This window comes from Poromitra crassiceps (genome assembly GCF_964638095.1).
Source record: "Poromitra crassiceps genome assembly, chromosome: 17".
Taxonomy (NCBI): domain Eukaryota; kingdom Metazoa; phylum Chordata; class Actinopteri; order Beryciformes; family Melamphaidae; genus Poromitra; species Poromitra crassiceps.
Window position 1 is genome coordinate 31,465,257 of NC_139635.1, and position 16,985 is coordinate 31,482,241.

At 45.0% G+C, this 16,985-nt stretch overlaps 1 protein-coding gene across 1 annotated transcript in view; it reads left to right on the forward strand.

The window, feature by feature from the left end:
- Window positions 1-16,206, forward strand: part of LOC310792342 (GREB1-like protein) — a gene marked incomplete at both ends in the record, with an annotated part of 32,785 nt that extends 16,579 nt beyond the window's left edge. The window contains 18 exons of the mRNA XM_083654064.1: window positions 520-700; window positions 1,429-1,618; window positions 2,559-2,695; window positions 3,414-3,756; window positions 4,447-4,562; window positions 5,326-5,555; window positions 6,249-6,823; window positions 7,135-7,237; window positions 7,388-7,537; window positions 7,702-7,838; window positions 8,658-8,819; window positions 10,969-11,173; window positions 12,437-12,599; window positions 13,136-13,333; window positions 13,429-13,570; window positions 14,063-14,263; window positions 14,638-14,776; window positions 16,043-16,206. Coding sequence (XP_083510190.1) covers window positions 520-700; window positions 1,429-1,618; window positions 2,559-2,695; window positions 3,414-3,756; window positions 4,447-4,562; window positions 5,326-5,555; window positions 6,249-6,823; window positions 7,135-7,237; window positions 7,388-7,537; window positions 7,702-7,838; window positions 8,658-8,819; window positions 10,969-11,173; window positions 12,437-12,599; window positions 13,136-13,333; window positions 13,429-13,570; window positions 14,063-14,263; window positions 14,638-14,776; window positions 16,043-16,206 — 3,536 coding nt within the window. The remainder of the gene's footprint in view (window positions 1-519; window positions 701-1,428; window positions 1,619-2,558; window positions 2,696-3,413; window positions 3,757-4,446; window positions 4,563-5,325; window positions 5,556-6,248; window positions 6,824-7,134; window positions 7,238-7,387; window positions 7,538-7,701; window positions 7,839-8,657; window positions 8,820-10,968; window positions 11,174-12,436; window positions 12,600-13,135; window positions 13,334-13,428; window positions 13,571-14,062; window positions 14,264-14,637; window positions 14,777-16,042) is intronic.
- Between the last annotated feature and the right edge of the window lie 779 nt (window positions 16,207-16,985).

Sequence of the window (16,985 nt, forward strand, 5' to 3'; positions counted from 1 at the left end):
GGGAGAGACCATATAACTTTTTCTCTTGGCCCAAAACAAAAAAAAACATTGAAAAAACATTTTCTTTAAATCCGCAGCTTTTTTTTACGTTTTGGTCCAAGAACTTAAATGTTATGTGGTCTCTCCTGTTTCTAAATATATCTGAACCGTGGTCAGGTGTCCATACAGGCACAATTGGCTGTGTCTGCGGGTGGGAAGCCAGATGTCACCAATGTCCCATCCTAGCCGCTGCACTAGTGCCTCTTCTGGTCGGTCGGGGGCGCCTGTTCGGGGGTGGCGGGGGAGGGGAACTGGGGGGAATAGCGTGATCCTCCCACGCTATGTCCTGCGGTGAAACCCCTCACTGTCAGGTGAAAAAAAGTGGCTGGCGACTGCACATGTATCAGAGGAAGCATGTGCTAGTCTTTAGAATTGGCCAAGTACAATTGCGGAGAAATCAGAAAAAAAGAAGAAGATTATAATCAAACAGCAGAACCTCATCCACATTCATTAATTCATGGTTCCTGTATTTCCTGTCAGGAGTGCTTGTGGACCTGGGTATAGAGGACGCCCCCTCGGCTCACCAGAGGTCAGACAAGTACGTGGTGCGTCTGGACGGAGACGTCCACGCCAAGATGGAGGCCTTCATGAGGAAAGTCAAGCAGAACCCTTACACCCTGTTTGTCCTCATTCACGACAACTCGCACGTCGACCTCACAAGGTAAGACAACCCCGAGCAGCACTGGAAGTCTCACTTAAGCATTGCTAAAGCTCCCGTCTTTTTTCTTTTCTTTTTTGCACTTTTGATCATCTGTTAGCTTTGGAAAAAGGTTGAGAGTTGTTTTGTCTACAAAATCTAGCCCCTGTCCTTCTTACATTTTGTTTAAAGAGCAGTTCAGAGTAGCGAACAGGTGCTGCTAACACTCTAAGAGTAAACACATAACAGAAATATCTATGTAACCTTGAATTTGAGAGAAATGCTGCCATGGGAATAATAGAACAAAATAGATCCTTCCCACTTGACCTGAAACTCATAATCTGTGATGTCTTCATTTTATGTTTTTGTTATTTTCATCCCTGCGGCACTCAATAGACATGACAGACATGTATTTATTTATATGGAAATGCTGTGGATTTTTTTTTTTACATAGAATGCTGCCCTCTTCATTCACCTGTTATTTCCCTCCATGTGATAATGTAATTTACAACTATGCTCCACCCTATTAATGCTATCTACTGTTTCACTATGCTTTCATAAAATTGTTGTTAATATTGGTTTAATTTCTTAGGTAAGATACCTCATAAACCTGTCCTGTCTCTACCTGCATAATCGTTTTATCCACTTATTTCCTATCGTTTGTTCTTGATTTTGCTATGTGCAAATAAACGAAACTAAACATAAATTAAGTAATCAGTCACACCTTCCACACACTTCACCCCCCTGTGCAGCGCTCTGTCCGGCTCTGTGTGTCATGGCGAGCTGCAGGGTCTGGCAGACAGGGTGGTCAACTGCCAGGAAGTTCTGGAGGCCATCAACCTGCTGGTCCTACAGGTCAGCTGCTTCCCCTTCACCCTGCAGACCCGCCAGTCCCGCATCGACCTCAACAACGAAGTTCACTGGCCCTCCAACCACAGTCTGGTGAGTATTCCTCACCGTAGAAAGGCCCATGGGTTCAGGGACTAAGCCAACACGCCACCTAATGTAATGAAGGGGGTGAATATGATTTTAAATGATGTACAGAACGTGGGTCTAGGAAAGATCATGCAACAACATTGTCAGATATGAGATTTTTCATTTGTAAAATCATGAGTTAAACCTCCCCATCATTAGTGGCTTGCAGAAGCAAAGTATGTAACAGCCTATGTAACTACTCCACCTGGTGGACTTGATCCGCAATTACATAAACAGAGAGGGCAAGAGAGCACTTCTTTTTAGGATCCATTTCACCCATGATGCATCAAAATTACTGAACTGAAATTCATTGTTTTTGCTATGATTTTAGTTCATTAGGTGCTTGGTTGTAATTGTACTTGTATTAAAACACAATGGATAGGGTTAATACTATCCACTGTTTTAAGTCAATTATATAAAGCAACTTATTAACTTGAGGACCCTTCCCAGCAGTATCCCTCAGTGAGACTTTAGGCTATGCTATTTTATTCATATAGTCATCATTTTACAGAGTTGCATATAACATTCTCTCAATTTTCAAATCAATATATTTGGAAAAGATGGTTTACAGTTTTTGGACATGTGTGTGCATCATGTGTGCATACGTCCCACTGCTATTTGCTGAAGTGCCCTTCTGAAAACACCCCATGAAATGGTCATAATTGTGTAAATGAATCGACTATTTATAATGACTGACGTTAAGATTGAGATTAAGATGGACTATTTATCCCTGAGAAGAAGGGATATTTACAGATCTTTACTGATTACAATTTTTCATTCCACTTGAAGACCTTATAGGTTTCAAATGTACATCTAATCTTGAGCTATTCTGATTATTTGATTCACAAAGATACTGCATGTGGAGAAGTCTGAGGACTATTAGTCATGGTGTCTTGCTGTCTTCCAGCAGGGGGAGCAGTCTCATAAGGAGTTGGTCTACTTTGGCCTGAGGGACTACAGCAGCTCCCTGCAGTGGGGTGTGGCCAGCCCCATTCTACGCTGCGATGATGCATTCGAGAAGATGGTCCATACCCTCCTGGAAAGGTCAGTATGGAAAGGTTATTGAAAAATCACTAGTTGTTATCCAAGGTGAAGGCTTTCAGATTATTCGCTCTGGTTTGATAATGGGTAAAGATAAAAAATAATAATAATAATAATAAGAAATCTGAAGATACAGTTCCATTGTATTCAAGAGAAGGCAGACATCTCTGCGGCCGATATCTCCAAAACTCAGGCAACTACGGTATCCCAAAACGATATAGATGGATAAATAGCACTACAGGTAAGACGAAAAATGTGTATTTTGGATTTTAGGGTGAGCTGTCCCTTTAAGTCACTATCGCAGACACAATGGTGATTGAGCCTATTGTCCATTAATGGAAGCCTTAGCATTTTCACTATTGCAGCATTTATGAACTGGGTTTGTTTGTGGTGACACCCCAGAAAGGGTACAGTAGGCGGAGCTATCGCAGTAGACTCGCTCTTCACGTTACTGTAGGTTCCCGACAACTTTTGTGTGAAGCAGATAACAAGCTACTTTTTTTTCCGGTCTCTGCTAGCATTGTGGAGGGTTACTATGACCGAACAAACTGACTAAACGTCAGATATGCAACACAGTTTGGATCTCACCTGCAATTACCGATCATCGCCATAGGTGTCGCCAAAGAGAACGAAAAGGAAATCTTCGAGATTATCACTTTAAAGTGTTGCCAAAAATCTCAAAATAGGCCTCGACTAACAGCCTCTCCTGTTTGTATCGCAGGCATCCCCACCTCCACAGCATGGTGATCCGCAGCTACCTGCTGATCCAGCAGTACACAGAGGCCATGATGGCGCTGACCTCGTCCCCGTCCCTGAGAGACCACATCACCCCGGAGACCCTGGCCATGGTGGAGGACCTCATCTGTGGCCCCGGCAGGGAGGGCTCCCAGGGGAGGGGCCACATGTTGCTGGTGCGCGTGCCCTCGCTGCAGCTGGCCATGCTGGCCCGCGAGCGGCTGGAGGATGTCCGCGACAAGCTGGGGCTGCAGTTCTGCTTCGCCGTGCTGCTGGGAAGCCCCGCCTCCGAACTCAGCCTGCCCAGAAACTTCCTCAGCCGCCTCAGGGTGAGTCGACAGGATAGCAGAGACCATCGCCATGTGAACTTGGCTGCTGATGGGGGACACGCGCACAGGACATTAATCACTTGAGCTTGTATTGTCATTTTTGGGAGTAGAGATCTGGAGCTCCTAAACCTTTTAATATATATGTTTTTTAATGAAATTGCTGAGGTCTACTCAAAGACCTATAGGTTTTTGAGAGTTTTGATACGGATAGTTTTGTACTGAAGCTGCAGATGGCCAATATTTAAATGTTTCCACTTCCATGCCCAAAAAAATATGGATGTAGCTGGATGGAAAAGTATCTGAAACAGCATTTTTAGACCATCATGGTACACTAAATCACTGAAATCGATAATAATGCCATTATTTTGGGGTTAGTTGTTCTTTAAGGCTGTGAGACTCATCCCACCTATTTATTGAGGTGGAATCTCTGGGATAGATTATTACTGCCTATAAATGAAGAATACATTTACATAGAAATATTATTGAGAAAGTAAAGTAATGAATAAAATCTGCAAAGGGAAAACATTTTTGGAGACCTTTTGTGTAGGTGTGGTCAGGAAGGATCCTCCCTCATATCAGCATGGGGCCACATGACTGCCTGATATCCGCCTGATGTATGGGTTTAGCCTCATACAGTAAATACTAAAAGAATAAATTGACGCACTAAATGTGTGTTGTGTTCTGTTGCAGGCATGGCGCGGCTGTGAGAATGAAGACTGGGTGCCGCACACCTACGAGGATCTGGAGGGGCTGCCTTGCATCGTCATCCTCACGGGGAAAGACCCTCTTGGAGAGACTTTCCCCAGGTGCCATACTCTTAATTCTGAGATTAAAGTCAGACTTCTGAGATTAATGTCAGAATTCTCAGATTAAAGTCAGAATTCTCAGATTAAAGTCTGAGAATGTGACATCACTGATGATATTACCAATGTTGTACCGAAATGTGAATGTATGGGGTCCCTACATTTTTGCGATGTCAAAGTGGGGTCACAAGCCAAAAAAGGTTGGGAACACCTGCTCTAGAGTCTGAACATAGTGTAGAATGTCTGCCTAATAACATTTGAACATGTTTGTTGTCTTTGTTGCTCTCCGTCGTGACTCCTTGCATGTTTCCAGCAGCGTCGATGCAGAGTTTGAGGTCATGACGCATGAGTCTTTTTGCAACGCACACGCAACTGTCAGAAAAACATGCCGACATCGAAAAAAGAATCGATAACCTCGCAGGCAGATGATTCCGAGCAATTGGACAATTTGAAACCGGTTCTAAACGGTTCCTGTTCTCGATTCCATCCCTACTCAGAATCAGACTTTTGATTAATCACATATTTTCACGTACAGTATTAGTTCGATGCTGTTTTGCTCATATTATGTTTTACATATTTTGTTTTACACGTCAGTCTCTGTGCTATAAGTGAAGTCCTGATACATTTTGTCCTGCATCTAGTAGTATGTCAAACCTGTATTGGGTAACTCTCCAGGTGAATACCAATAAAACAAGCTAAATGTACTACTTGGTGAAAGAAAGTAGTTCTCGTTCTGAATCCTCTTCCTCACATTCTGCCCCTGTAGGTCTCTGAAATACAGCGACCTGCGTCTGATCGACTCCAGCTACCTGACGCGTACGGCCCTGGAGCAGGAGGTGGGTCTGGCCTGCACCTATGTGTCCATGGGTGTGGTCCAGGAGCCCAAGCCGGCCATGGGCCCCCGGGACCCAGAGGGAGAGAAGGCCCCGTGTTCCAACGATGCAGAGGAGCTGGAAAGACCGCAGAGCAACGGCAGCGCTGCAACCAGAACCTCTGGTGAGTCCCTGGCCCGGAATACAGGATTCAAAGTGCCATGTGTATATTTTAATATCAAGAAATCACCACATATTGGGAAGACGATTGGCAGCCTGAACGCCAGTTCAACTATTCTAACTGCATTTGTTCAGAATGCATATTGGCGGTTATCAAGGGCCGTTATCGCCGTTTATGGGAAATGTGGTCTTAATTTTGAGTCGACTGGTAGCTCTTACCGGGGCGGGCGGGCATTCACACCAAACGCAAAAATCGAGTCACTCACTCGAGTTCGATCGCGCACGTTCTTGGCTCAAGTTGAAAAGGGAATAGTGGCTGAGGCGATTATCGCCTCATTCGCACCGCCTGGGGCGAAATGGTGCCTGCTCGTGTGTTTGTATTGACTTTGTATGTAATCTCGCCTTGCTAATTTGCGAAACCGCGTTTGGTCTGAACGTAACATTATGGTTACCAGTAGAGAAAACGCTTGCCTTAATAAGCACATTCTTCAGCAATAGCATTTATTCCACTAAACCCACACTTTTACAGTCGAATTATCAAATGTATCTTTCACACTCATTTCACTTGAACAGCAGTTGATGGCCAAATCATGTTACCTCACCCAAAACCTAATGCCTTAACTGCTATCTTTCAGATCATCCTTATTTGCATTGAACTGAATCTTAACATGTCTTCTCACGTCTCGTTCTCACCCAGGCTCATTGGCAGAGAACGGCGTCAGCTCGTCCAACCTTGCCGACTCCTCCCAGAAGCCCTCCACTTCCTCTTGCCCGCCTGAGGGTGCCCTCACCAGAGAGGAGGGCACGGCAACACAAACAGGGTTCAAACAGGAGTGTGATTTCTTGGGAAGCCAAATCTCCTCCCATCCGTCCAAAGCCTCCAAGGCCCCTCCCTCCCTCTGCTCCAGCTCCTCTTCCTCCTCCTCCTCTTTCTCCCCGTCCTCCTCCTCCACCCAGAGGCCCAGCCAGTCCACGCATTGCGCTCGGGACGGCAAGTCCGCCCGCGTGTCCCCGCGCACGGTCATCGTGTCGCGGGCGGCGTACAGCCTCCTGGCCGGGGAGTCGGGGAGTCAGCTGAGCTCCTTTTCCCTGCTGCCTCACGCCGACGTGGGCTGGAGCAGCCCGCTCAGGCCCCTCATCACCCACAGCCTCCAGGGGGCAGAGCAGAGCATGTTCTACCGCCAGTGGAGCATCGCCAGGCAGCATCACGCCGATTACGAAGCGCCCCCCGTGCCGCACCCACGACGCCTGCTGCTCAGCGGGCCGCCACAGGTAAAACAAGGGCTAACAATCCTCAAAATCAGTTGCGATGATTGGAGCAGCAAAATGATTTACTGCACAAACATTCTAAAGGAAAAAACATTATTTTGTTACAATTTTTGCATTTTTTTTATCAACATCTTGACAATTTTCAGCTGTAGCTGGTGTTGTAAATGAAATGAAGCAAAACAAAACACTTCAATATGGCAATATTTGATGATGAATAATTGCCGAAACTAAAATCATGACATACTGTAAATGATGCAGTCCTCGATGTCAGTATCGCTGCAGCATTACAGGACTCATCTTTGTTCCTTTGCTAGGTGGGAAAGACAGGTGCCTACCTGCAGTTTCTACGTATCCTGTTTCGCATGCTCATCAGACTGCTAGAGGTAGATGTGTATGATGAGGAAGAGGTGCCAGAAGGTGAGGACCGTTTGGGACTTTTCTGTTTCCTTTATCTGGACTACATGTTGCTGTTTAATACATCAGATATAGCATCAAGAACATCCTAAATAGGACATTGGCAGTGATTCAATCTCAGTTCTCAGGCTTTCATTTTCTTCAAATCTCCAGAAACGTCGGCGGTTCTTCTGACCCCAGTCAGCGTCCAGTGGCCTGACGTCGAGGACATTCGCCAGCTGCCCTTTGACCCCTTCCCCCGGGAGCCAAAGTTCAGGAAGGCCAGCCCTGTTTACACTGACAAGATGCCTATGTGCTGGAGAGGTCATCACCATTGATGTCACATATAACACAAATAGTATTACAAACTATTAACAAATTAATTGTATTATTATTATTATTATTATTATTAATAATAATAATAATATTAAATAAATAAAATAAAAACCTCTGGGGTCTGTGACATGTTCTGTATTTGTTTTTTGCAGATCCTAAACAAGGAGAGAGCCAAACGCCAGCCAAAAGAGAGACCAAGTCCATCCGTCTGAGTAGGTTTGCTGCCCACAATGCCTTTCATCACTGTGAACAGTGTCACCTGTACTGTGAAGCCAGTCCTGCCACACAGGTGAGTGCAGCGAGCACACACGATTACATCACTCAGGTGCTGATGTGCTGCTTTGCACAACCAAAAGATATGTCTACTCTGTCATAGAAGACTACAAGAAAATATTCACATTTAACACATTTAACAAGCCCCTGAGAATCATAACAATAATAATAATCGGTGTGGGCGTCCGGGGGTTGCACGTTGGCTTCCTCGTGTTACCGCCGGCTTGGTCGGGCGTCCATGCAGGCACAATTGGCTGGTGTCTGCGAGAGGGAAGCCGGATTGAGGGTATTGTCCTGGTCGCTGCACTAGCGCCTCCTCTGGTCGGTCGGGGCGCCTGTTCAGAGGGAACTGGTTGGAATAGCGTGATCCTCCCATGTGCTACGTCCTACCAGTGAGGCTCCCGCTGTCAGGTGAAAAGAAGCGGCTGGCTACAGCTCATGTCTCGGAGGAAGCATGGTGCTGTCTCGGCTCTCCCCAGGTCGGGAGAGGGTGGAGCAGCGACAGGGGCAGCAGGGGGAATAATTGGCGAAGTACAATTGAGGAGAACATGGGATAAAATCTGGAAAAGAAAAGAAATAAATAATAATCGATTATTAAAAAAAAAAAATTGTTAATTTTGTTGGCTAATTTTCTGTTGTTCGACTAACCGATTCTTTGTTGCAGCTCTACTACACATACATATAACCTGTCAGAACACTTTGAAACCTGCTAACATTTTCACCCTGTTTTGTGTGTGTGTGTGTGTGTGTGTGTGTGTGTGTGTGTGTGTGTGCACGCACGTGCGTGCGTGTGTGTGTTTGTGTGCGCGCGCATGCATGCGTGTGTGTGTTGTAGCTGTCGGAGTGCACCTTCCACGCCTTCACCTTCTGCTCGTCCATGCTGGGCGAGGAGGTCCAGCTCCACTTCATCATTCCAAAAGCCAAGGAGAAGCACTTTGTCTTCAGCCAGCAGGGCAGCCACCTGGAGAGCATGCGCCTGCCCCTCGTCTCCACCAAGGTTGGTTCAATGTGTAATATATGTACTGTACAGTATATGTATACGCTACAGGGGTTCCCAAACTTTTCCCACCAAGTACAGTACCACTATGTACCAAACCAAATTTCCCAGGGACCACCTTTGAAAATGTTTTGTCCCCTCGCCAAAATTTTGCCTAACTTTTAGTGTTATTTAGCCACCTTCCTGACAAGCTAGCATGACATGGTACCAATCGATGCATTAGGACAGGTCTTATAGTTTCATATGATACCAGAAACTTCACTCTGGCTTTAAAACTGAGCCGGCTACAGCCTCTGAAAGTAACATTTAAACATTTTAATATTTCCCGAATATCGCAATATTTCCTCGGAAAATCGGCCCAAGACGGCTACTCCTCAGGGTTAATGTGTAAAAACTGTTGTCTGTATTTTTCTTTTTTCTTTTCTTTTTTAATTCAAACCACCAGTTTGGGAACCAATACGCTATCAGTCCAAACTTTTGACACATGACACTTTTCTTTTTTACTCTGTTCATCATTTTAAAAAAGACATCAGAACTATGAAATAACGCAAATGGAAGTATGCCGTGACTGAGTGTTACACAAATCCAAACTATCTCATATTTTAGATTATTGAAAGTAGCTGCCCTTTGCCTTGATGGAAAGCCAAAGGCTTTGGAAAATAATTCCCCCCGACCCCCTCTCTCTCCATGTCTCTCTAATATAAGATTGTTCAATTACCGGTATGTTTATTGATAGTGCTTAGCTAGACTTAGCTAGACATATTCTTTGTAAAGCCCTCTGAGATATGCTTGAGAATTAGGGCTATACAAATAAACTTGACTATTGATATTTGTCAAAGCATACAGTAGGTCTTTAGATCAAAATGCCTTTAACACCTTAAGTGCCATAGCCGAAATAATTCGTCTTACATAATCCAACGCTTAAGTGCCAGAGCCGAGTTTACTCGTCTTACATAAACATTTTTTTTTTTTTGACGGTGGTACATCAATCAACAACTTTTACATCTTCGAGATCACTATTGGAGCAAGATAATGTGTATAATCTATTTTACCGACCCACTAAGTGTTGACAGTGCTCCCCCAGACGACCGAAATCAAAGAAAAAACTGCCGCGGGACCAAGCCGTTCAAGGAAATGCCGTGGCGATTTTACAGTAATCCGTTCAAGACTTGTCTTGCCTGAGAGCGGCCGCGCACCGGCAGCAGCACACAGAGAGCGGAGAGCGATTTGCAAAATAGATCATAGGTGAAACACACTTTGAAACAGCTCAGAAAGGCCAGAATCAACATCTGCCCATCGCCCACGCATTCCCCGGCCCATCTTGACTCGCACAAGGAGCGTCTGCACGCAGGCAAGCAGGCAGGCAGGCACACAGGCAGGCAGCAGCAAAAGCGCTTCTGACACGCCCGCTGTACAGCCAGGAGGAGAAGACACACGGAGGGAGGAGTTTGAATGAGAGGGGTGTTTCCTGTTGTTATGGAGGAAATTACTGTTCAAAACTATTGTTTAGAATGTCTGACGGTCTTACTGATGCCAAAAATGAATGGTTAAAGTGACTGTTTCACAAAAAGCCATTTATCTCTGAATAAATTTCCAGACGCTGAAACCATGCTGTACTCAACGGCTAATATCTACATAACTACTAACTCTGCAAACTAACTCTTTTAGACAGAGAAAGCACACATTCTATTAGTTATTTTTAGATGATTGGTGTTCATGAATTCTTAACAGAAAAGAATTCCTGGGCTGTTCTAAAATGAGCCAGAATCGTCAAAAACACCCCTGGCACAACTTACCTACAGGAATGAAAACATGGCTGGCATTCAATGTGTTAAGATAATGAAAAACAGTACATTCAATTAGGTGTGTCCAAACCTTTGACTGGGAGAGTATGTGGGTGTTTATGTGTTTGTATTTACAGACAGTGGGCTTGTAAATCTGAGCCATCCTAGAGAAATTACTCTTCTGAATAATTCTAGCATTCAGTCTTCTGTCAGCTGAATCTCTCTTTGTCTCTGTCTGTCTGTCTGTCTGTCTGTCTGTCTGTCTGTCTGTCTGTCTGTCTGCCTGTCTGTCTGTCTGTCTGCCTGCCTGTCTGCCTGTCTGTCTGTCTGCCTGCCTGTCTGCCTGTCTGTCTGTCTGTCTCAAGGACCCCGACCTGTTGAAGAGTCCCATCTTCACGCCCACTACGGGACGCCAGGAGCACGGCCTGCTCAACATATTCCACGCCATGGAGGGCGCCACTCACCTGCACATCCTGGTGGTCAAGCAATACGAGATGCCCCATTACAGGAAGTACTGGCCCAACCACATCCTGCTGGTCCTGCCTGCCATGTTCAACAGTGCTGGAGTTGGTGAGCAGCTTATGTATACACTGGTTGTTAATTGAATTGTCATTGGTTCACTCGCAGCCTTGTCATTTCAATTGTTAGATCAAACAAACACAATAAACTAAATCTGTGTTGTGTTTTTCTTGTTTACAAGTTCTTTATTGATTTTTATGATACAAAATGTCAGCAATTGCAGTATATGTAGATACAATTCACATAGAGTATAATGTCTCTGTTGTGTTTTATACTGGATGCAAAAGGTGTTTTCTATTTATTATGAAAGTATGCTAGAATAAGTATGCTGGAGTAAATATGTAGGTAATTTCTCTCTGCCGATACTGAGGGATTTATAACACTGTGTGAGCCACTAAGACATCTTTCTTACAGTTAGTCACGTTACTCACTACACAGCAGGTAACAGTCTAAACGTAATTATAGCCAATGGGAGAAAGCCATCATGAATGAAAACACCTACTGCAGTCATCTGATTTGTGACTAAGCCAATCAGGTGTGCTGCCTTTCTGAAGGAGAGCCTTGACCCCGTCTCAAACGTGACCTTTCACCTACAAAGGATGTAGTAGTGTCAGCCTGGCCACTGTGCCTTCTAGGCCACTTTTCATAGACAAAGAAAGAAGCACTATCTCTGGTCAGGCTAGACCAGTGCTTCACAACCTTGGGGTCGTGAACACACAAACCTTGTGTGTTGTTTTTACACCACACACAATTTAAAATTACCGAAGAGGATTAGTACTGTTACATGTGACATCGCTGATGATGTTACTGATGATATTACTGATGTCCTGGAATTTGAATGTCTGGGCTCCCTAGATTTTTGTAACGTTAAAGTGGGATCACAAGCCAAAAAAAGGTTGGGAACCCCTGGGCTACCCCAATACGCATCGCTCTGTCTGTCTTCTGCTAATGTCAAGTCAAATTTCACTGTGAAGTCTAGAAAGATGTATCTAGGATGTACCTCACAGAGCATCAGTTTTGGCTTTTTCCAAATTGTTAGGGTACGCGGATACATTTGGCATACCTAAGCTCCACCAAGGAGGCAGCACTTATTAAAATAAAATCTCAAATTTTAAAATAGATGGTGGATTTTGGTGGAAGAAGTTTGTAGGTTTACTGTTAATTAAATAAAGGCTTCTTGATGAATCACGTGCATATAATATGCCATACGCCTTTACCAGTGCAGTCTAATAATCATAATAGTCTTATTCTGTGAAGTAGGAGTGTTTGGTAATAATCAAAGCAACACTAAAGTGCGCGGTGTGTCTGTTGAAGGTGCGGCTCGCTTCATGATCAAAGAGCTGTCGTATCACAACCTGGAGCTGGAGAGGAACCGTCTGGAGGAGCAGGGCGTCAAGAGGCAAGACGTCTGGCCTTTCATCGTCATGATGGACGACTCGTGTGTGCTGTGGAACACCCACCTGCCACCACACTGCAGGTAGGCTGCTCATCCCTTTCATAGCGTATATTTGTCTTTACACAGGGGAGGTTTACTCAACACACATGCTCTTTTTCAGCCAATGCCTTGCTTCATGCAGTTTTTCATATTCACACAATTGAATTAGGGCCACCCTCATTATATTTTATTTTATTTTATTTTATTTTATTTTATTTTATTTTATTTTATTTTATTTTATTTTATTTTATTTTATTTTATTTTATTTTATTTTATTTTTAGAGTCATAAATTACATATTATAATGGCCGCCCGGGTAGTGCAGCGGTAGATTCCTTCCTTCAACATAAAGGTCACAGGTTCAAGCCCCCGGACGTGTTGCCTGTGTAACGTGTTGGTCGGGCGTCCATACAGGTACATTGGCTATGTCTGCAGGTGGGAAGCTGGATTGAGGGTATGTGTCGTGGTCACTGCACTAGCGCCTCCTCTGGTCGATTTTTAAGGCACGCTGCCTAACAAGACTACTTGCCCCCCTCCTTCCTCTCACAGTGAGACATCAGAAGGAGGTCCAACCTTCAGCAACGTGTCTCTGAAGACAGTCCAGCAGCACATGGAGGCCACGCCTAAGATCTCCCTGTACGCCATGTGCGGCACGCGCAAGTGGAGCAGCAGCCTGTCCCGCAAGTCCACCAGCCAGCCCTTCTCTCGCTGTCACCTCCACGACTTCGTCATGCTGAACGTGGACCTGACACAAAACGTTCAGTACGACCTCAATCGGTAAGTCAGCGGAGGTCGGTCGGTCGGCGATGTGTGCATTAGTCGGTCGGTGATGTGTGCATTATCTTCATGTTTTGACATTTTCCATTGTGCAGGTATACCTGTGAGGAGGTGGACTTTAATCTGAGGGCCCACTGCAGCGGCCTGCTGCTGTGTCGCTTCAACTACTTCAGCCTGATGAAGAAACACATTCCGGTCGGCGGGCACAAAGATTTCCTCGTCAAACCTAAACACATGGTGCGTGTCTTGTTCTCCAAATTTGTCTGACCACTTAAATGGCATGGATTCAAAACCTCAATGTATTTCCAAAACCACTAAAAAGTCCCAAGCCTTTCAGTGACTCCTCAGCCTTTTATAATGTCCAGTACCTGATCTAAATTATTTAGTGAAGTGGTTCTCAAAGTGGGGTCCGGGGACACCCAGGGGTCCTTGAGGGGGTTTCCAGGGGGTCCCCAGCAAAAAAGGGGGATCATTTATTTTCACTGTAATTCCATCCATAAGTGACACAATGACAGAATGCATGGCTATTTTGCTCACGGGTTTCATACACTTTCTGTAATAAAACATCTAAAAGCTAATACCTTATCAGACGGGGACCCTGGGACAAAATCTTATCGAAGGGGGGTCCGTCTAATTGGAGTTATTTTAGGGGTCTTCCACGTGAAAATGTTTGAGAAATGTACTTGATGCTTCAAACGTTACCAAATACTAGACTGCATCTCGTTCCAGGAGATGGAGAACCCGGCTCCCATCCTACCGTCCCAGTATGTGTGTGCCCCAGACAGTGAGCAGACCCTCCTGGCTGCCCCGGCCCAGTTCCTGCTGGAGAAGTTCCTGCAGAGCTGCAGCCACAGACTGTTTCCCAAGGCCGTGCAGAACAGGAACAACCCGGTTCTGTCCATCGACAGCTACCTCAACATCGGCCCAGAGGTAAGAGCTCCCCCTGGGGGCCATAGGTAAAAGAGGGAGCTAGGAGACTCTAAGCACTATTCTAACTTGAGACAGGAATATTGAAAAGGCCAAATGATTTAAAAAGTGTGTTGTTTTTTTATAGCTGGTGCTGTTTTTTTATGTTAGTAATGTGCTTTGGACATACAGTATTTCTGTACATTATATGTCACCGTACGTTTGAACATTTTGCTGTTGTCGTGCGAAAACCTTTTATCTGCAAAATATCAAAGTCTTATTCTTATCTATATACTACTCTCTGCTGCAGCAGACTCCCCACAGGGATCACTACAGTTTCCTAATGGTGGTTTCATTAACTGTCATGTAAAAGCCATGTTGTTTGTGCCTCCCCACAGGTTCCTGTGTGCTACATCAACTCTCGTCCACACTCCACCAACCTGGACCACCAGGGCCTGGTGTTCAGCGGCCTGCTGCTCTATCTCTGTGACTCCTTTGTCGTCTCCGGACTCCTCAAGAGGTTCCGCTTCCTCAAAGGTGACACACTGAAATATGCATTGTTAATTGATAGTGCTACTGGTGGCATGGTGGCATCTGAACACAATACTTCAAGGACAATTACACGATAGAAATGGCATGCTTGACACAGGCACCTCCTATAGAGTAGATGATCTGATTAGATTGTGGAGCACCCGGCTGCATACATTTGTATATTAATGAGGAACACTGATTTTCTTGAAACTAATATGACTCCTTAAAGACGAGCTGAACCTAAAAATGTGTGTTTTTCTGTGTTTTTTTCAGTCACTTACCTGGGTATTCAGTGCACCTATTTAATAATGTATGCAAAGAAAATCACAAAAATCAAATTTCTTTCGTTTTTCCACACTTGTTCACATCAAAAGTTCATTTTTGAGGATTTCATTCATAACTGTAATCTACAGTATGGTGACGTCAGCTAGTACTATCAAATTTCTACCCCATGTCAACCAATCATATCACGACATGGCAGCTGTCAATCAATCTTAGACTAACTAATAAACTAACTAATAACTTGGTCAATAAGTATGTAACATACGAAATACAAAATAAAGCAAATGGTAATGTCTTCATTTAATGTAGAATGCAAAGACATGTAACTGGCTCGTTAAACTCGCATTCCACGAATAACGTTAACGTCTGCGGGTCTTACTCCGGCCCCTCGGACATCCAGGCCAGCAGGTGGCACATTTGCCTCGGCTTTCAAACAGCACTAAGCCAGTTCCTCGGTTCTCTGTGGGTCCCACTCGCGTAGCGCCACAACACGCTGAATCCCACTCGATTTGGGGACAGAACACGCCAGGATTGGCCAATGCCAAATCCAGTCCCCAGAATTGTCAAATCAAATCATTGACATGCTATGGCCCGCCTCTCAACCCTCTGTCAGCTCAGGCAAGATTTGTTTTCAGTTTTGATACGTCTCTGACCCTCGCGCCACTTGGGTTCAGCTCGTCTTTAATGCTTTAAAATGCAGAGTTGGTGTTAGTACTGCCTGTGTGTTATGTAAAGACAAATATGTCGATGTAGAGATGTTTGCTGCTTAATGCATTATTTTACATTAATGAATGATCTCGATAGCATAACTGGTTATGTTAAATAATGTTTAATGTGCCTCTTGTTTTTATTGACTGACATTTGCGAGGTGGAAAATGTATTTGTTTGAAACTTAACATTCCTTGCAACATTATTACTATCGTTATCAATGCCGTTGTATTTCGACGGACTCTTCTGACATCTAAGTTCTGAACCCGGCCACTTCCACAGGTGCCACGCTGTGCGTGATCTGCCAGGACCGAAGTTCCCTCCGTCAGACCATCGTGCGGCTGGAGCTGGAGGACGAGTGGCAGTTCCGCCTGCGGGACGAGTTTCAGACGGCCAACTGCAGCGAGGACCGGCCCCTCTACTTTCTGACCGGCCGCCATGTTTGAGCCCGGAAATGGCCCCAGGGGTCCCTTCCTCTCCCACAGAAACACAATCAGAAATGAGGATAGCCTTCGATTCCGAACCAGCCGGCAATCGCAATTCTTACCATTCCCATGGATGGTCAGAGGGGATACGCTGGAGCACAAAGTGCCATATGAATGGACACTTGGCCATGGAATGTGGCACTGTCTGACTGCATGTATCTGTGCACTGTGCCTGGCACTGAAGCGGCTCAGTGCACGTCTTAACTCTCGCTTGTAGCTGGGCGTGTCCCCACCTGAGCTCGTTTGCAACTGAAAGAGACTTTGCTGCTGTGAAAAAGGCCCAGTTGAAAACAAACTTCTTTTCTTATCGTATTCCCGCAAAAACGGACGCTCTCCAATGGATAATGTGAGCATTTGAAGACTGAATGCGTACTCAGACTGTGACTGCAGTCAGTGTCCCATCCTGGACATACTTGTCTATCTCAGGGTTTTAAAGAGAGAGAGAGAAAGGGAGGCCGGCTATAGGGGTAACCCAACTGCTTTTCTCTTTATTCACCGTGTATTTTTTATGTATTTTTTGTCATTACCCCATGTTGGTACCCCAGTTTGGCTCACCAAAGACATCCTCAGCTGCACCTTGCCTCCCTCCTATGCTTATCCTTGCCTCTCCCCACTTGCTCAGCATCTCAAACTCTGAAGCCCATCAACCACGAAGACATGAAAGAACTATAATGTGCGTCGAGGTTGCCCAGCTGTTATGGAGTGCCATCTAGCATCACTTTAAAGGTCCCTTTTCTCTC